Source organism: Terrapene carolina, unplaced genomic scaffold (genome assembly GCF_002925995.2).
Source record: "Terrapene carolina triunguis isolate 2854851 unplaced genomic scaffold, T_m_triunguis-2.0 Scaffold189, whole genome shotgun sequence".
In the NCBI taxonomy this organism is placed as follows: Eukaryota; Metazoa; Chordata; order Testudines; family Emydidae; genus Terrapene; species Terrapene triunguis.
In genome coordinates, this window is record NW_020664540.1 from 13,496,979 (window position 1) to 13,518,064 (window position 21,086).

Below are 21,086 nucleotides of genomic sequence, written 5' to 3' on the forward strand. Positions count from 1 at the left end.
GCACACAGGATTTGAGAGCAGATTAGAAGTTTCTGTTAGGTTGAACTAGCATAGGAACAATATACCATCATTTTAGGAATACCATAGGATTAGTCTACTGCAATACATGCTTGTAGACTATACTGCATTATTGGTAAAATTTTGATCCTCTCTTCTTGAGCATTGTTCTCTGCGTTTCAAATTCAGTGGATGCCAGCTCCACCTATCTCATTTGTGCTTTTCTTCCAAAACAGCTTCTTTCTGCCTTTTGTGGGGCTTTTTATTCATTCTTTTTGGTATAATAGGAAAATGACGCTAATTACAGAGATGCCCAGTAGCAGGAGAAATGTGACAGAGCAGTGTTCAGAGGAGTTATTTATGGCATAGTTTAACCAAGCAGTGAGCAGAATAGTAAAGTTCTTGATCAGATCAGGTAGCGCTTACAGCAACTTAGAAGCAATTTGGGGGAAATGTTTTCTGGATTTTTACACACAAAATATCTTCATAAAACTCTTGAAGCTGATCAGTACTATTGAACACAAGGAGCTCTAAATAATCCATAATCATATATGTCATTAATCCATATAAAGAATAATACACAGTCTCAGCCTCAGGTGTGGTTGTAAATGCACTTGTCTGTGGCACATTTTTATACAAGCATTGATGACATAATAGAGCTGATATAGTTAGATGATTGAGGCACATTACTAACATGCAAAATTTTAATGCAGTCTTAATTGGTCCTTTAATATCACATTGTATATGAAGGAATCTAAATGTTGCTACATTTATAAAGCAGATTTTGGAAAAATACGTGAATTGCTGGGTAAACTACAATTAGGAAACTGAGATGAGTGACACTACTGGGAAATATTTAATCAGAAGCCTTGGATGTAGTCAGCTGCTGTCAACCTTTACACCACCACTCACCAAAAGGACCAGTATTGGTTTTATGGGTGATTATGAGCCTGCTCTAATTCCTCATCTCCAGCCTCTTAGTAAAAGAGATGTGTTCAGTTATTTGTCTCTTCTATATGCTGGGTGCATCTCAAACTCTTATGCCAATTGAATGCTCATGGCAATTGGAGCTAATACTTCTGGGTCCATCTGAGTTGGTTTGTGTATGGTACTCACTGTCTATCTTGGGCCCCTATCTAACCACGGGCAGGCGGCAAAATTTTCACTTTTTCACTTCCACAAAACGGACATGAAGTGGCACAGCTTCCCCCTTGCCGATGGCGCTTATTGGTCCCAATTTTGGGGAGTAAGGATAAGTCTTGATGATCACAGAGAAACGAAGAATCAAAAGATTCATGATTTAAGGCTCAGATTTTGTCATGGATATTTTTAGTAAAAATCACAAACCGGTCATGGGTAATAAACAAAAATTCACAAAAGCCCGTGACCTGTCTGTGATTTTTACTAAAAATACCCCTGACAAAATGGAGGGTCCAGCACCCACAGTGGCTGGGCAGCTTGGCTGCTGCAGGTCCCCCACTGCCCTTGGTGGCTGGGAGCTGCAGGATCCCTCTGTTGCCCAGCGGCTAGGAGCTCTGGGACTCCCCTGTTGCCTGGCAGTTAGGAGCTGCTGGGGACCCACTGCCGGCAGTGGCTGAGAGCTGCGGTGCTGCCTGCTGACAGCTCCAGACCCCGAGCAGAAATGTCACAGAGGTCTCTGGAAGTCACGGTTTCTGTGAGCACTGTTATAAAATTACTTTCTTACAGCTAATATGAAACTAGGGTGCTTTGGGAATTTACACTGTGACGCCCTGTGTACAAGTGAATCAGCATCAGTCCACCAGCAAAGGCAGCTGGACTGCAGTTCTGAACCTGGATGACTCCTGTAGTCTTACAGAGCTCCTAAGTAGCACAGGGTGTGTCTTATTGCCAGGTCAGAGTGCCTGCATAACTAAGCTTTCCACATTTCCCCTAGCCATAGTGAATCCTGCTGTTCTCCTTGCTTCTTGGCCTCTCTCCAAAGCACCATAGAGACCCTGCTCCCTGCCCATAAACATGTCTAAAGCCCTGGAAATTCCCAGACAGGGAACTGAGTTAAAATGGAGTTAGGATAGAGAGTACGTCAGAAATTTAAGAATAAAATCCTTAGAACTTTTTTTTAAAACAGGAGATTTAGAGTCAGGTTTAATTTGTTTTCTTTTATAAATGGTTATCTTTTGGACAGTTTTAAGTTACTCATTGACAAAGCAAAATTCTCAAGAGTCACATTTAGTGCATACTAGAATGGCCACATACACAGCCATGAAGCAGTCCCATCTTTGAACTCCTAGTAAGATGAACAGGAACAGGGAGATTAAATAGATAATGATGAAATCTTAACACAATGTTTTCTCTCTTAAAACAGCTAGTAAAAGGCCTTCAACAGGAGCTGAACCGGTTATATATGCTGTTCTGTTCTCGGAATCCAGAGTTTGAAGAAAAAGGGAAAGTCTCAATTGTGTCACATTCCCTGGGATGTGTAATCACTTACGACATAATGACTGGCTGGAATCCAGTAAGACTCTATGAACAATTGCTGCAGAAGGAAGAGGAGGATCTTGAAGACCGTTGGATGAGCTATGAGGAGCAACATTTGCTTGAAGAACTTTACATAACTAAACAACGGTAATGTATTCCACATTCTCATTATTAAGGAGAAATCTGCATCCCTAAATGAAACTCTTTAGGAGCTTTCCAGAGCTTACCATTACTTCTATTAGAAATGCCTGGCCACTGCTGCACCTGTGCTGGCATTGAATGGCAATGGTAAATGGAATTCTCTAACCACAGGACAAACACATTAGTGAAGCTGTCAAAGGTAAGGGGAGCTGGGATCAGTGACTGGAATTCTGAGCCCGTATCCTGCGTGCTGTACCAGAATCAAACAGCTGGCCAGCAGGAATCATCTGTTCATTGCCAGCTGATCAATTTGGGGACTACTTCCAGCAAGGAACAATAATGCAAGGCCCTCCAAAGACATTATTGACAGTACTCTACTCCAATAAAGTAACTAGATCTGTGGTGAAGCTGAGGCTGCACACTGCCCATGGGTGGGAAATGAGCAGTGATACAGGGTGGAGTTATAGTTGGTGTTGGAATCTTAGCTGTGAATTTCCTGAGTTTCTAGCACTTACTGTTCTTTAAAAAATAAAAAACTAAGTATTCTGAACCTATCCAGGTTTGAGGAGAGGAGAAGGAATAAAGGTTCTCCTTTGAGGAATTGCACATATCCTTTCCATTGTAGGTATATGTGCACTCTAGTGCAGTTGTTGGAGAGTTTTCCCTTATCAGTACCTGTGGGGCGGCATGGTTACTGTCATTAGTACCCATTGTTGTTATAGAGCAGTTTGTGTTTAGTTTAGCTTAACTTAGGACTGGTCCACACTAACCCCCCACTTCGAACTAAGGTACGCAAATTCAGCTACGTTAATAACGTAGCTGAATTCGAAGTACCTTACTTCGAACTTACCGTGGGTCCAGACGCGGCAGGCAGGCTCCCCCGTCGATGCCGCATACTCCTCTCGCCGAGCTGGAGTACCGGCGTTGACGGCGAGCACGTCCGGGATCGATCCGGGATCGATTTATCGCGTCTAGACAAGACGTGATAAATCGATCCCAGAAGATCGATTGCTTAAGGCCGGACCAGGAAGTAAGTGTAGACCTGCCCTTAGGGTGGTTGTTTTTTTGGGGGGGGGGGGGGGGGGCACTGTTTGACACCGACTCCTATCTGCGTACTGGAGTTATGCCTCATTCTTCGGGCTTGAAACCCTGCCACTCTTGTGGCAAACTAATGCTAATTAGTGACCTGCAGTCCAGCTGCCTTAAGTATTTGGGGGAGGCTCATGTTAGTGACAGATGCAGTATCTGTAAGGCATTTAAGCCCCAATCCCAAAAGGACAGGGCAGCTAGACTTAAGTACCTGCTTAAGTTGGAATTGGAGCTTCATCCTCTATTGGAGCCTTCTTGCACAATCCGGGTACGAAGTGCCTCTGCATCGGGCAGCAGTGCTCCTCCAGCCTTGGTTGTACCGAGAGACAGATCAATTTCACTGGTGCCAAAGAAGAGGTAACACAAGTCATCTAAGGACTTGGTACTAGGCACCTCAAGATCAGTGGCGCAGAAGTTGAGCCTCTACCAAGGACTCGAAGGTGTGCTTAAAAAGGAGGCATTCTCCAGAACAAGCCTCAGAATGGGAGTTTGTTGGCTCCAGAGCCCAGTTCAGTACCAGCTTCACTATTGTCACCTCAGGTTGCAGTGCCACAAGACCAGAATACTTTCCCTGTACCATCCACTCTTGAGGCGTTTGTTGAATCTGTCAATACCGCCCTCCCTGGGAATTCAAGATTCTTGCTTGGCGTCGGCACTGATGGTCGCAGTTCAGCTCCACACCATGTGGAACTATTGGATTTGACAATTAGCATACTGACTAAAATGGTACCGTCTAGGGGAAATCCACAGAGGATCTCGTTGTCCCCTTCTCCAGAATCTGAGCCTACCTCTCTGGTACTGAGGGGACAGTTCCTGCATGGTCTGAAGAAGTGGATTCTTCTTCGAATTCTAAAGTAGGTTTATATGTGTCTCAGTCTGGACATGTCCAGTAACCTGTATGCAGTGCCTGCCCACCCTGGTTTCAGCCTCTGTTCCAGCAGGGTGCAGACCGCAAGGACTCTGTCTGCACACAGTTGGGGGCCAGACCCATATCAGTGGCTTTTGGGGAACCCATGGGGGTTCCTCCCTCAGTCAAGAGTCCCCACATCCTCCCCACTCTACCTCCTGGGCTAGTCATCAAGAACATCAGCGCCATAAACAGCCCAACCTTGGTAGTGGGCCCACCCTGTGCAGGGGCAGGATCCTTCTCTTGAGCTTTCCTGAAAAGAGTTGAAACCGGATAAGCCCCGAGGGTCATTGGCATGTTCTTCCTCAACCCATATGAGGCTGTCATGGTGGAGCCTGTTTCCTTGCCACTGGATGACTACTAGGCCCATCAAGAGTTGTTGCGAAGGATGTCTTTGGTTGTAGGCATCCATCAAGAGGAGGTCCAGGAAAAGTCCAACAGGCTTGTGGGCATTTTTAACATCAGCAGCTCCATCAAGGATAGCTCTGCCTATTAATGAGTCTGTTCTGGAGCCTACTCAGGTTTTTTGGCAGACCCCATCGTCCCTGCCATCTACTGCAAAGATAGCGGAGAGGAGATACTACATCCCCTCTCATGCGTTTTAACATTTTTACAGTCCTGCCTCTCAGGGTTCCCTGGTAGTATCTGTTGTTAATCTAGAGGCAAGGTCACCAGGCATTGAAACCAAAAAACTAGACTTGTTCGGAAGGAAGCTTTATTCCACAGAAGGGTTACACCTTTGTGTTGTGAACCAGCAAGCTCTGCTGGGGCACTATGATTTTACCCAGTGGGATACAATTTTGAAGTTTAAGGATGAGCTCCAGACAATATGAAACAAGAATTTCAGGTGATGGTGGAGGAGAGCAAGTTAGTTTCTAGAACAGCTCTGCAGTCTGGTCATGATGGATCTGATTCTGCAAGTCATTGCCTGGTCTCCATCATCATCACATGATGGTCCTCATGGATGCTATCCTCTGTTCTCCCAGAGCGTCAACAAACAATCCAGGACCTCCCCATTGAGGGGTCATCACTCTTCTCAGGAAAAACTGGTGACACTCTGCATCGTCTCAAGGACTCCAGAGTAACTCTGAAATTCCTGAGGATTTATATTCCGAGGGCAAAGAGGAAGTCCTTCTGTCCTTATCAGACCCAGCAATTTCTGGGAGTTGTAGCTCAAACCAAGGAAAAAAGATATAGGAGTTTAAAAAATAAATAAATAAATAATTTCCACCCTCACCTTCTGCCCCTGCAGCTGCTGGTTCATCCAGGCAGACTGCATCCTCCTAGCACACAATTTGTTGAGTAGGTCAAGAGCAGAGTATCAGTTCCAAGAGTGCCATCTTTGCCTTCTCTGATTTTTGCAAATTGCCTATCCCACTTCCTTCATGCTTGGGCCCACATCACCATGGCTCAGTGTGTTCTAAGCATGGTGGAAGTGGAATAAACCCTTCGATTTCTTTCTAGCCCCCCTCCTAGCCCCCCTTTCCCATCCCTCTTCAGGGACCTCTCTCTCAAAGCTGTGTTATTTGCGAGAGATACAATCGCTTCTTCTTGTGGGGGCTATAGAGTAGGTCCTTCAGTTGCTCAGAGGAAAGTGGTTGTACTCCCGTTACTTCCTGATCCCGAAAGGAAAGGGAGGTGGGGTCTCAGGCCTATTTTAGATCTGAGAGAGTTAAATAAGTTCCTAAAGAAATTGACATTCCGGATGGTCACTATAACTTACATTATTCCTTCCCTTGAGCCAGGTGACTGGTATGCTTTCCTTGACCTAAAAGATGCTTACTTTCATGTGGCAATTCATCAGAGCCACAGAAAGATTCTAAGATTCTATCAACAGTTCTATCAGTTCACAGTGCTGACTTTTGGTCTGTTGGCCGACTCATGTATTCACACAGCGTATGGCAGTGGTAGCAGCATTCCTCCAGAGATCAGGAGTCCATGTCTCCCATTATCTGGATGACTGGCTAGTAAAAATTCGATCCAGGTCATAAACGTTGTCCAGTATAAACATTATCTTGTCCAGGTTTGATGCGCTCAACCTACTGATCAGCACAGAAAAGTCCATCCTGTCTTTGATTCAGAAAATAGAATTTATTGGAATGGTCCTCAATTCCATGATGGCCAAAGCTTTCCTTCTACCGTCAAGGTTTCAGACTATGCAAGGCATCATTCTAGGTTTAAAGACATATCTCCTCCCCACAGTAAGTAGTTGTTGAGGCTGCTATGGCACATAACATAAATGCAGGCTTGCCATCTAGTATGCCAGACTACGTTTCAGAGAGTTTACAGAGCTGATTGGCCGAGGTGTATTCATCAAGGAAACATTATCTGAACTATCATGTCCATATGCCAAATTGGTTCTTATCCTCCCTAGATAGATGGACAGAACCTTCCAACGTTTGCAAGGAAGATCCCTTCACTCCATCTCAACAATCTTTCACTTTAGTCACGGATGCGTTGGGTTTGGGTTGGTGATCTGTCTTGGGTCTCATACAGACACAGTGTAATCTAAAATAACCTGCAACTCCCTGACATTTATAGGTAATCTGTTTCGTTTGCATGGCATTTCTTTCGCACATCCAGGGAAGGGGCTTGTAGGATTTTGATAAAAAATGCAGTAGCCATGTTCTATGTAAACAAACAAGGAGGAGCCTTTTAAGAGAGCGTGGCCGTCCCTCCTTGTCTATCTCTGATGGAGGCCACACCTCCTCACTGTCATGCCCTTGGCACGGCAACCAATTAGAGGGGAATTAACTGTCTTTAAAGCTCAGGCCACTTAAACTGGGCTGAGCAATACTGAGTCTATGAACCTCGGCACTCAGGCAGTGTGGGCAGCAAACAGTCGGGGCTCTAGCTTGCGATCAGGGCAGAGCAGCAAAAGGAATCTAGCGTCCTAGCTTTAGCGGACTGTAGACTAGTGCAGGCCTCCTGGCCTATGATGGGGAGGCTGCTATCCCAGGTGTGGGGTGGCAGGGTGTATGGGGACCCAGGGCCCACCCAACTCCACTGTTTCCCAGCCCAGGGCCCTAACAGTGGTGGAGTATTCCGCCATTGGGGTCAGCAGGGATTCCAGCCACAACACGCTGACCTGGCTTCAGGCAGTGACGGAGCCAGACTACAGTTGGCTGTCCCTGGGCTACTTCCTTCCCTTCCCTCCCCTCGGGGTGTACCTCCATCTAGGGGTCATCCTCAGTCTCCCCCAGGAGCAGCCGGAGCCCTGGGCCCTTTAAATCGCCAGCCTGGGGAAGCCGGTCCGGTCCGTCACGGCGTACTGGCTCTTGCCAGTATGCGGTGCCGGACCAGACCGGCTTACTTTCACCTCTGCTGGTGTGTCAGGAAGTGATTCTGCTTTGAAATTATTATATTGCCAGCTCTGTACATCTAAAAGTGGCTTACCTTCCAGGGATCCAGAATACTCTGGCTGACCGCCTAAGCAAACTGTTTATCAATCACCATGAGTGGTTCCTTTGCCCAGACATAACAAGTTCCATTTTCCATTTTTAGGAACTCCACCAGTGGCTCTATTTGCAACAAAAGACAACAGAAAATGTCCCCAGGTTTGCTTCCAAATAGGCCACAGCCCGGGTTTGTTGACAAACACTTTTCTACTGCCATGGTCAAATGGACTTATGTATGCCTTTTCCTCCCATTCCTCTCTTGCCCAGAGATCTGTGCAAAATCAAGCAGGACAAGGCTCATCTTATACTTATTGCCTCAGCAGGGCCCTGACAACACTGTTTTTCAGAGTTATCCCTATCAATCAGTCCTCCGCTGTCACTCCCACAAGACACAAACTTGATTTAACATAAACGCAGCCACCCCATCCATCCTAATCTACAGACCCTTTATGTGACTGTCTGGAGGCTTCATGGCTGACATCTGCAGAGGGGTCCTGCTTTAGAGGAGATCGGTATGTGCTGCTAAATAGTAGAAAACTAGGTAAATGAGAGAGGTTCTCTAACTGGTCCAGACTGAAAGGCGTTTCCCTCGTCCATGCTTCTGTTCAGCACGTATTGGACTATCTTCTGTTCCTAAAGCATCGAGGGTTAACAGTTCACTCAGAGTGCACCTGTGGTTTTCTCTGCCTTCCACCGACCTACTGATGGCCATTCACTTTTTTCCAACCTGTTGTCCATGAGAGTTTTAAAAGGCCTGGACAAACTATTTCCACAGGTGTAGGATCCTGTTTCCCCATGCAGCTTGACTCTAGTCTTAGCGAAATTGATGGGTTCCCCTTTTGGACCTCCAGCATCCTACTTCCTATTGCACCTTTCTGTGGAGGATGAATCTTTAGTGACCATTACATCGGCTAGTAAAGGGGGGGAATGAGAGCATTAGTATCAGATCCTCCATAGACTGTTTTCTACACAGTTTACCTTTGCCTTTATCCAAGGTTTCTTACTTAGGTGGTTTCCAGTTTTTATATTAACCAAGCTGTCTTCTTACTGACCTTCCCAAAACCTCATGGTTGTAAAGGTGAGGAGAGGCTTCATGCTCTAGATGTTAGAGAGCTTTAGCTTTTTATCTGGACCAGACTATACCTTTTAGGTCTTTGATACAACTCTTGATCACGTGTGTGTACAGAATGAAGGGCTATCCAGTATCCACTCAAATGATCTTATCTTGGATATCCAATTGCATGCTGTTATGTTACCAGTTGGCTAGTGTGATGCCTCCAGATAGAGCAGGTGTTCTCAAACTTCATTGCACCGCAATCCCTTTCTGACAACAAAAATTACTTCACGACCCCAGGAGGGGGGACTGAAACCCTGAGGCCACCCGAGCCCCGCCACCCTGGGTGAGGGGGCCAAAGCCGAAGTCCAAGGGCTTCAGCCTTGGGCAGGGGGCCTGTAGCCCGAGCCCCACTGCCCAGGGCTGAAGCCCTTTCAGCCCCGGGCAGTGGGGGCTCGGGCTTTGGCCCCAGACCCCAGCAAGTCTAATGCCAGCCCTGGCAACCCCACGGTGAAGTGCTAGCAGCTATTCCCTCTTAACGTGCAACTCAATTGAGAGAAATATGAAGAAACCTCTTCAGCATCCCAAAACATGCGGAGGAAGGATAACCTCTTAGACGTCATTAGGATCTGACCAGTGGCCATCACCATGTCCATACTCTTGCCCCAGCTGCCTATCCATTCGCAAAAATGTTCCAAGCTTGATCCTCATTAATCCTAATGTTACGCAGCATATGCATTTATCAATGAATACAGCCATCTTTAAATTTTATTAATGCAGTTCAGTACAAATCTAATATGTATGCTTCTATAAAACATACAGTTACAATCTGTAACGTCAGGATTTCAAAGTTTATAATCTTTCTAAAGCAACATTGGGCTTGTGAAAATTTTTGTGCCTGGAGTAGTTTGATTGTATTCTTAAATGTTTTAAATTGTACTTCGCTCTATAATGTTCTATAAGTGGCATGTGTGATTACAGCATATGATACCTCTTAATATGTAATGGGTGGAGATAAATATTCAGTTTCTTTGCTGAGTGAGTCATACTCTTGAACACATGTAGACTGTTGAAAATGCTGCTTTTCAGTAAACGTCAGTCCCCAAAACCCATTTTTTGCTAGTTAGACTGATACACAGCAGAATAGATATGTTCTACATTTTATTCATAAAACACACTTCGAAAATTTAATAGTCATTTCTTCTATTCTGTAAATAATTTGTAATACTATTGTTCTGCTGTGGATTGAGGAAAGCTGGCAGCCATGATAGCTGCCTTACATTCATGCAAAACAAGGGAACAGTTAAATGCCCCCAGTGATAGCTGAAGCAGTGGACTAGACTGCATTCAAATACAGGCAGTGGCTGGGCCATGCAGTCCAAAAGGTTTCTTGGGGTCTGATAAACACAGGAATGAGGGATCGTTTTGATTGCAGCTGTGAGTTGGGGGCAGGGAGGGAGGAGAAGGGGAGAAGCCGCAAAACAACCACAGAAGCAGATAGAGAAGGAAGCCAAGATGCAATCGGGGATGCACGTGTTCCATGACCCTGAGAAAAGCTGAGAGAGAGGTTTTGGGTAAAATTCTGGCTGAGAAAGGGTTGGGACTGTGAGCAAAGAAACTGTCTCCTGCTGCTTGATTCCTGCTGTGCTCAGGGAAACAGAACTTTGTGTATGTTCTTTGTAAATAAATAGGACTGCGTCAAACAAATATCTGACTCCAGCATCAATTCCTTCTCCGAATGGAAACAACATACAACCTCAAAAATTGGCTAACTGCTTTTTGTCCGCACCATGCCTAATGAAGACACCCCTTTTTTCTAGATTGAGAGAGATAGAAGAAAGGTTACATGAATTAAAGGCATCAACCATATCGAAAACACCTGCCTTAAAATTTAAGGTATGTATGTTCGATGGATTTTTATTGAATGAATGAATATTTATTGTGTTTGCTATAAAAGTTTGCTTTCAATACGCTCTACCCAAGTTTCTTTTTCTGCTTGTACTGAGGTAATTTTTATAGATTTTTTTTAAATATTCACATATGTATATAAAAGGATTAATATACATTCATATATTTAATTTTTGCTCTTCAATTTAAAATTTATAATATATATTTATATCTAAAATATATATTATTATATGAATTATATTAATATTACATGTTTGTTTATACCACATGTGGTGGTGAAATCCATTTTGTAAATTTGCATTTATCATGCACCTTTGACAGTCTCACCTCTACTCTGCCCACTAATCCATCTTGCCCTGGGACTGCTTCTAACATGCCAAACCTCTGAACAGCTTCAAACCTGGCTGAACTTCCTCCAAATGTGGAATTTTCCCCCAGATTACACTGGCCTGCTGAGACATGGGACAAGCAGTTTTTAGTGATAGGTTTAGACTGATACTTTATAAGCCAATAGAGCCAATTACTGGAGCTTTATGCCATTGGAAAGAGGCGATTCCCAGCTTTCCAATTGGTTGCACAAGACTTGCTAACAGTCCTATAATGTCTTGAGATATTGGACTTTAAAAATATGACATTATGTAAAAAAGAAAATTAGCTCATTTTTCAGAGTTTTTAAAATTATCATTTTTTTTCTCCTTCTGATGTCACTGCTTTTGTACTCATAGGCCCAGATTTTTAGAGATATTTAGGCATTGCTGTGCTCAGTGATGCAATGTGTAGCAGATTTAGGAGCCTAAATCTCATTTTCTAAAGGGATTTAGACACTTGAGACTAAATCTCAGTGAGGCATTGCGTCATTGAGCACAGCCGTGCCTAAATAGCTTTAAAAATCTGGGCCTTAGTAACTAAAGTCAATATCAGCTGATAGAAAAACGGAAAAATTGCTTACTAGTAATTCAGTTTGTCCTAACCCTCTTCTCTTCACCATCATTTTAATAAAACATAATCTACATCATGCTATTATCTCTACCGGTTGGGAAGCAGGAGATTGATACCCTTCACCCCTCAATTCTGAACAAAGACTTGTCCTTCATTCACTTGCATTCAGTCTGAACGTTTTCAGAACAAGAGCCCTACGAAGGGGCACAAAGCAAGGGGAGTAGGATGGGGAAAGAGGAGAGAACTATGACAAACCAAATTACTCATAGGTAATTTTCCCTTGTCATACATCCTCTCTCTTCCTCATCCTGCTAAATCTTCCATAGACTGTTAAATAGTGTATCAAAGGGTTTTATACTGTTGCCTGCCACTGTAGTTTCTGAGTACCTTCATTCTGATGGAGAGCAGTTCAAGAGGAGGAGAGGCTTACCTTAAATATATGAGAGCAAGATGCTTCTACTAAAGGAAGAGTTCACGGGATGCTTCCACTGAAGGACAACTTCACAGCGGCATATTAGACCAGCTGGTTGTATGTGACTACCGTGGCGACAAGTAACTGCTGTGTAGATATCATCCACCAAAGTCTTGGCTCTTTCTACCCAGACAGAGCTATTCCTTTAATAACGCTCTAGTTTAACCAGGAGTTATTGGGCTTGATGTAGTAATTGCTGAATGAAATTCTTTGGCCTGTCCAAAGAAGACCGGCAGACAATCAGAGTAGATGGTCATAGTGGTCACATCTGGCCTTCATATAGGATTGAATGGGCCTGTACTACTTTGATGGAAAAATGTGGTCACTACTGTGGTCACCAGAGTGCCTAAGATCAGGGAGAGTCACTAGTCCTATTTAAGTGAGACTTAAATGCTTGCTTGACCTTGAGCAAATAGACACATTTCTCTGTCAAGATAAGTTCAGGAAGAAATCCAGAAACTACATTGCCTGGTGATTAATGTGAAAGGAAGCGGTGCATATAACTGCTCCTTCTGAGGGGGGGGAAACCTGAAGATTTGGAGGGTCTTTGGTCAGTGCTCCTAACTCATCATCCCGGCCAAGATTATGGCCACCGAAATAGGATCTTTGGAGTTAAGGACTTTAGACTTCCTCCCCACTGATAGCCCTAATGAGGGATTCACTAAAACTCTCAGGGCTAGGAATGGTAGGCCTCACTGAGGGGACCAGGAATTGAATGCCAGAACTCTACTAGTATCTCACCAGACATGTAAAGTTTAGGGATGCAGTCTCGTTTTGGCCTTGTCTGTGGGACAACAGCTGTGGAAAAGGAAGAAGAGGCTAAGGAAGAATTCTATATGTTTCTTATCTGAAGAATGTAAAAATGCTGGGAAAGCTAGCCGCTCTATGGCATTGGGGCATGTCAGTTGTCATTTTTGCTTCAGTGGTCAAAGATAACAGCATGATAGAAGGATTTTCCTTTAAGACGTGGAAGAGAGGAGGGGCATACCACAATTACTTCCTGATACCAAAGCTAGTGATTAGTTTATTTAACTCTGTGTTTGTCAACACAATTACCCAAGCTATTTCAGGATTCTGTGGCACTTTTCACAAAGATTCTTAAGGTCAGTTAACCCTGGTTCCCTGGGCAATTTTCAACATATTAGAACTCAACTTTTGTACAGCAGCATCCTCTATCTATCCAAAGCTGTTAATGGTGTTGAAAAGACACTGATGAATTACTAGGAGTACAACTGAAATGCAACCATATCTGAGAGAAAAGGAGGTCTTCAGACTTCTCGTAGCAACACTCTGCAGCAATTCAGAACAGAACTGCCTAGTTAAATTCCCCATGTAATGCTAATCTACTAGCTTCGTCCCTTCATTTCTTGTCCTCAAAAGTTGCATGGTGTTTCTGATGCAGTTAAAGGGCTGTGGGCTACAGTCTAGAGGTGGCTGCAGTTTCATGCTCAACTGAAGTATTTCCTCGGTCGGTAAAGTTCTTTGCAATTCTTCTGGATGAAAGGCAATATATAAACATATGCTGCAGTTATCTTCATTGCCCTCCCATTTTAATTTCACCTGTAAATATGCCCATGTGTCCCCTTCACTTGCACACATTGTGTCATTGAAAGGTGCATTGTCACACATTCATTCTCTCATTCAGCTGCTCTTCTAGTCTGGAAGAATTACACAAAGTCTTGAATGGTATTGTTGGTGATTTGGGTTTTGTTGCTAAAGTAGCTTAGCTCTGCTCCTTGTGTATCATTCCTCCCCAGTAATTCAGTTTGTCTTCTGAATCATAGCTGTCATCATAATCTATCTTTGGAGCGCAACATTAAAAATAAATGTTGCTTCTGTTATTAAACTGTGCCATTGACAACTTGCTGCTGTATTTCACACAAATAGGTAATATTCCCCACCGCTGCTTCAACGTCTGGCCTATCCAAATGAATGCTACCTAGTTTTTAAAGACTGTGGCCTCCTCACCTCAATAGATCATCATATGATAACTTTCCAAATAAACTACCAGCTTGATAATGCCGAGAGTCTAATGGCTTCAGTTCCTCAGTTTGAAGGACTTCATTTCTGAAAGGCTCTCTTTTGATTCTGTGGAGATTCACTTTTTGGTATTAATCAGAACCATTACATGGGATACACTCTACAATTGATTAAGTCTTCAATCTACAAGTCTAACCTAGCCGGAACACCACATCAAAAGACTTCTTCCTATAGGAGAATATATAGTAAAGAACACTGACCCAAGAAGGAAGCCCTTGTCCACCTGGACATTGTCAGTGATGCATTATCAGTGGGCCTGAAGGAACAGGAAAAACCCTCCTGTGTCTTGTAATCACTGGATCTATTTACCTTTTCAAATACTTGTCTAGTCTGCATTTCACCTAAGCTGAGTTTACTGAAATCTCCTTTTTAAGTATCCACTATCAAGTATCACATGGCAATCACAGTAGCTTTCATGATACCCCTTTCTGAAACAGGAATTGCGCAGACCCTGAATGCAGGTGTGTCAGATTGGCAGGGTTGAAGCTACTTGTATGATTTAAAGGATTATGCAATGATAATCTTCCTGTATTTAATGGTCACCACATTTTTATTGTTGCTATTGAAGATAAAATGAAGCTTTCATCCAATTAGGAAAATACAGGATTCTATGCAAAGCTTGGTTATAAAAGAGAAGATCTGCTCTGTAATTGACTGGAGCGGTAATATAGATAATGTTTTGTGGCTTGCAAGATGGCTGGCGTTGCTGTAGAAATAAAGTCCTTATATTAAAATGGAGTTTGAAAAGAACATTCCTGTTGAAGAAAGAATCGCGTTCAGAAGTATGTTACCAAGACCAATTTAGAGGAGGAAGAATTTCTTAAGCAGCACTGGAGTCTGGTGAATGAAATGGACCATTATTTCCCCTGTCTTGCTCCATATGCTGCCTGACATATAACAGTTGCTTCAAGAATCCAAGCATTCAGCATATTCACTTAATAAAAATGCAGCCATTTCTTTTGTCCGCTAAATGGTATTGCCCTAGTAATGATTCTGTTGTAATGCACTGCCAGCTTATCGGGAAAGTTACAATGAAGTTCTGATAATGATAGAATGAATTTTTCTTATAAGAAAATATACTAAAGGTTGAAAAGTTAATTTTGACTTGTGAAAATATATTTGACTACAGAGTTTTACATTTGATGTTTCTAGGGGACTGGAAGTCTGAGGATTGGTAATGGGATACGAAGCCATTCACCTCTAGGTCAATGTTGAATCCCGGCCCAGGTTGGTAGTGACCAAAAGTCGTTACCACTGATGCATGTTCAGTGACCTATGTCAGACAAGTTAGTGGTCTCAGCCCAGTTCTCAGGGGACAGGTTTGCAAGTTTAAATCGCCAGTGGAGACTGAACTAACCTCTCAATGTCAGAGGCAGTCCCTCCAGAACAAGATTGCAGTAGATTGGGTCCATATGAGGGGAGCTTGCAAAACTACCGCTGTACTGTACCTATTCTGTGTGTAACGGTTCCCAGTCTGTGTGATACTGGCACCTTTTCACAAGTACCAAACCATTCACTCAACCTAAGATGTTTTTAAGAGGTTGTGCATAACACTGGTGTGTGTATGTGTGTGTGTGTGTGTGTGTGTGTGTGTGCGCGTGCATGTGAGTACTACAAATGCAATGTAGGTAGTTCTTGATTTTCAATATAACTTGCTTTTCTGCTTCCTTGATGGTCTATGTATCAGAAACAGCCACAGAGCACTTCTTTAAAGTGAAGTTTAGTAGTGGTGGTAAGCTTCCTGCGATTTCATGAGAAATCAGACTTCAGCATTACGAACTTCATAATTTTTTCTTTAATATCCTCCAAAATCAGCTCCCTCACCCCACCCCCTGTAACACGTATATGCCTCCTTCAGTTGAAGTATCATACTGAACTGAGACAGTGTTTGCAGATTTCCAAAATTTGTCTTACATTGTGCAGTAACATGTAAATTTCTTATCGTGTTTAAGGGAGCTGGAAAGTTTACCTGTAATGTATTGTGGACTTCTTCACTTTTACTACTAGTTCGTCATAACATGTTTCTGAAGTCCCTCTGTTGAGACATTGAGATTTAAACCAAACCCCACTGTGTGTTAGAAAGCTACATTTCCTTCAGCTATTAATATAAAATGAAATGTCTCCTTAGGTTGAGAATTTCTTCTGTATGGGATCTCCATTAGCAGTGTTTTTGGCACTGCGTGGCATCCGTCCAGGAAACAGTGGAAGTCAAGATCACATTCTGCCCAGAACTATTTGTAACCGGTTGCTAAACATTTTTCATCCAACAGATCCAGTGGTGAGTTTTTATTGCAGTTACAAGCTTTTACCTCAAGCGTATTTTTAAATAAAGTGTGCTGAAGGACAATAAAAGACAATATGTAAGAAGTGATCTTCAAAGTACTTGCATCAACATAGGTATCTTTCTGCATGCAATATGGTTTTGCAGAACAGCTTTCTGCCAGTCATCTTCCAGTGTCTTGGGTTTTGTAATTGCAAAATAAATTATCACTAGAAAATGCAATAATGTCCTATGCAGTTCTTATCCTTCCTTTGGAAATAGTTTACTCAGTAACAGTGTGATTTTTTTATGCATAATTTGAACACTGCTAATCACTAACGATTAATCTTGGTAGGATTCGATTTCAGTTGGTAAAATTAATGGAGATATCCCATCTCCTAGAACTGGAAGGGACCTTGAAAGGTCATCGAGTCCAGCCCCCTGCCTTCACTAGCAGGACCAAGTACTGATTTTGCCCCAGATCCCTAAGTGGCCCCCTCAAGGATTGAACTCACCAACCCTGGGTTTAGCAGGCCAATGCTCAAACCACTGAGCTCTCCCTCCTCCAAAGGTTAGGTAAATGTTGATTTCAGCTGAAAGTGAAATTGACGTAAAAAAATCTGTCAGTAACAGCATATCTGCAAGGATCGGGTGTCACTGGCCTTGCATCCTCCCCTGCATCTTGTGCCAGGGTGTCTTGGGCCCCTTGGTTATGTAGGGAGTCCTCTGCAGCCCAGCTGTCAGTACTGGGAACCCACTGTAGCCCTGCTATCAACGCTACCCTAACTCCATCCCTTCCCCCTTTCATTTCTAGCAACTGTAAAAATAAAAATGGTTAAAAATAGAAAACATCTTAAAAATAAAAATAAATATTAATTGTCAGAAGTAGAAAAAAATTGAATACTGCCAAGCCTACAAATGATATAATATTGCATTCACAAAGAAGCTGCGCTTTCCAGTTAAAAACTTCGAGACTTCTGTGATAAAACTTCTATTTTCACATCATTAAAGTGTTGCTAGCAGTTTTTTAACTTTGCCTGTCGCCAAATATCATCTGACTGCAGTGGAGCGTCGCTGATTTACATCCTCTAAGGATCTGTCCAACATCTCTAACTTGCCAGACAGCACAAATTCCATTAGGCTTTTTATTTTCAAAAGAGGTCAATCAGATTGTAATTGACTCTGACCCTCTCACAAATTGAAACATTCTTTACGTGGACTCAGAAGGTGCAAAATACTTTCCTACCTTATGAAAACAAAGAAAACTGAAAGGGTCATACTGAATGTAATTTCTTAATGAAAATCCATATGCCCACAGATCAATACATAATGACTTCTGAAAACTAGCCTTTTATCCATGTACAGTAACTGAGTTATTTATTAAGACAGTCTGAAAATTCCACTGGCATGCGAAAGTACAATTTCAGTTGGAGAGAAAAGGTGGGTGAAGTAATCTCATTTATTGGACCAACTTCTGTTGAGAGAGAGAGACCAGCTTTTGAGCTACACAGAGCTCTTCAGGGCTGGGAAAGGTACTCAGTGTCACAGCTAAATACAAGATTGAACAGATTGTTTAGCACAAGTGGTTAACCCATATTCTAAGGGACCATTCAAGGTGAAATGGCCCGTTAATGCCCCTGTAGTCATAGGACAAAAAGGGTGGAGTGTCCTTGTAGAGAAGTAGATCACATCATGGTAATGGGCCACCCAAATACCCCCATATGGATTCCAGGATGGGGTGGTAGGTGACAACCAAGGGTGTGCAGTAAAAGGGGGGTTTATTTCTGTATTGAAACAGGTTCTCTTGGGTATCATCAAACTACAATCCAAACTCAATGGGGACCCCATCCTGAATGAAATCTTTCCTGAACCCATTTTTCTTCAAACCACCCCCGTCCCCTCCAATCTCTCGAAGCTCATCATCAGAAGCAAGCTCCTCACAGACCAGGACACGCCAACTCAAAGCGGCACCAGACCCTGCCAGAACAGATGCAAAACTTGCAGACATAGCTCCACTGCTACAATGATCAGTACCCCCCACAACGCGCCTTTCAAGATCCAGAAATCCCACAACATGTAGTGTACCTCATTGTCACAAGGTCCACTTCTCCTGGCTGCTCTGGGGATTAGCTCCTTCCAGGTGTTGTGCTTTCCTCTGTCGGTCTCTCCACCCGTATCTGCAACTTCTTCATGACTTGGCCCTCTGGCCAGGTCACTATGTGTTTCCCCTTCTTGGGTACCAAAGTCTTCCTTCAGCAATCCTAGGCAGTCTTCCCACTCACTGCCTCATAGCTGTGACACTCTGAGGACAGGTCTGCACTACAAATTTACATCAGTGCAGCTGCACCGAGGCAGAAAGCTCTCCCATCGGCTTAATAACTCCACCTCCACAGGAGGGGTTACGGTCAGTATAACTACGTCGCTTAGGGGGATGGATTTTTCACACCCCTGAGCGACAACGTAGTTATACCAAAGTAAATATGTAGTGCACATCAAGGCTCGGTGTGACTTGAAAGCTTGTTTCTTCTCCCCCAGCAGAATGGTTACAATAACCCTGCATATAATTTCAGTTGGAAATTTTCAATTAGCCGCATGTATGATACAAGCTTTGTTAATGGGCTAATATCTTTTTATGTAAGAACATAAGAATGGCCATGCTGGGTCAGACCAATGGTCCATCTAGCCCAGTATCCTGTCTTCTGACAGTGGCCAATGCCAGAGGCTTCAAAAGGAATGAACAGAACAGGGCAATTATCAAGTGATCCATCCCCTGTCATCTAGTCCCAGGATCTGGCAGTCAGAGGCTGAGGGACACCCAGAGCATGGGGTTGCATCCCTGACCATCTTGGGTTATAGGCATTGTTGGACCTATCCTCCATGAATTTATCTAACTCTTTTTTAATCCCAATTATAGTTTTGGCCTTCGCAGCATTCCCTGGGAACAAGTGTGTCGTGTGAAGAAATACTTCCTTTTGTTTGTTTTAAACCTGCTGCCTATTAATTTCATTGGGTGACCCCTAGTTCTTGTGTTATGTGAAGGATTAAACACTTCCTTTTTCACTTTCTCCATGCCATGCATGATTTTATAGACATCTATTAGTCGTCTTTTTTCCAAGCTGAACAATCCCAGTCTTTTTAATCTCTCCTCATATGGAAGCCATTCTATACCCTTAATCATTTTTGTTACCCTTTTGTGTATCTTTTCCAATTTTAATGTATATTTTTTGAGATGGGGAGACAAGAACTGCACGCAGTATTCAAGGTGTGGGCATACCATGGATTTATATAGGGGCATTATATTTACTGTCTTACTATCCCTTTCCTAGCCGTTCCTAACGTTCTGTTAGCTTATTTGACTGATGCTGCAGAGCGATCCATATAAGAAGGATTTATTTTAAAGAAAGCTGCTGTTTAACTCTTGGTGACAGGGGCCCTAGAAAACTGACATGCCATCCTGTCATCTGGCCCTAGCCAAATACATATCCCAAAAGGGAGGTCAAGATCTCTGCTCCCTGAAACCAAATTAAGGATATTGGAATTGTCTGACTATAAAAGCCGTCATGGGACTGTAAAAGCCCTCCATGCCAGTCTACTACTATCATCTCACTATAGACCCCAAGTCAGTAAAGTATGTAAGTTCATGAATGGTCTCATTCAAGTTCAGTTGAACTAATCACACATTTAAATGGTTTGCTGAATTAGGGCCATAGTTTTTATTTCTCCCTCCCCACCTCAGCCCATCTACAGAAGAGCTGTTCATTGGGTACGTCTACAATAGACTTTTTTTTACCTTGAGCTAATTGAGTGCCAATTAATTCAAAGGCTAGTGTGGCCCTCCCCACACATTTGATCCAGCCTACAACCATTTGTTCTTTATCCTAAAGATTACCTAGATTTTGTTCAGGGCATGTCTACACTTGCCTCTGGAGCGATTGGTCCAGCAGGGGTCGATTTATCACGTCTAGTGAAGACGTGATAAATTGACCGCCGAGCGCTCTCCTGTCGACTCCGGTACTCCACCGGAGCAAGAAGCGTAGGCGGAGTCGACGGGGGAGGGTCAACAGTCGACCTACTGTGGTAAGTAGCTCTAAGTACGTTGACTTCAGCTACGCTATTTTCGTAGCTGAAGTTACGTAACTTAGACCGACTTAGGTCGCGCCCCCCCCCCTCCCCTTTTCTCTCCCCAGTGTAGACCAGGCCTCAGTGGTGAGTTACAAGGAGATGCCAGAAAAGTGGTAAAACTTGCTGTCACCTGTACTGTCCAGTAATGTCTTCTGTTGAAAATAAGTATAGTAAGACTTCTATCTTACTCATCAGACTTTCAAAGCTCACTACCTAAATTGTATCTACAATTTCCACATTTGCCTAATAAACAGAGGTTTGTTCAGATTGTGCGAGCAAAATTAAATAGCCAGTTTTAGCAA

At 43.2% G+C, this 21,086-nt stretch overlaps 1 protein-coding gene across 2 annotated transcripts in view; it reads left to right on the forward strand.

Moving 5' to 3' along the window:
• The window catches only part of DDHD1 (DDHD domain containing 1), an 84,030-nt gene that overhangs the window by 56,048 nt on the left and 6,896 nt on the right, over positions 1-21,086 (forward strand). For both annotated transcript variants that reach the window (XM_024205478.2, XM_024205477.1), the window contains 3 exons: positions 2,342-2,601; positions 10,864-10,939; positions 16,531-16,680. In XM_024205478.2, the coding sequence (XP_024061246.1) occupies positions 2,342-2,601; positions 10,864-10,939; positions 16,531-16,680 (486 nt within the window). The remainder of the gene's footprint in view (positions 1-2,341; positions 2,602-10,863; positions 10,940-16,530; positions 16,681-21,086) is intronic.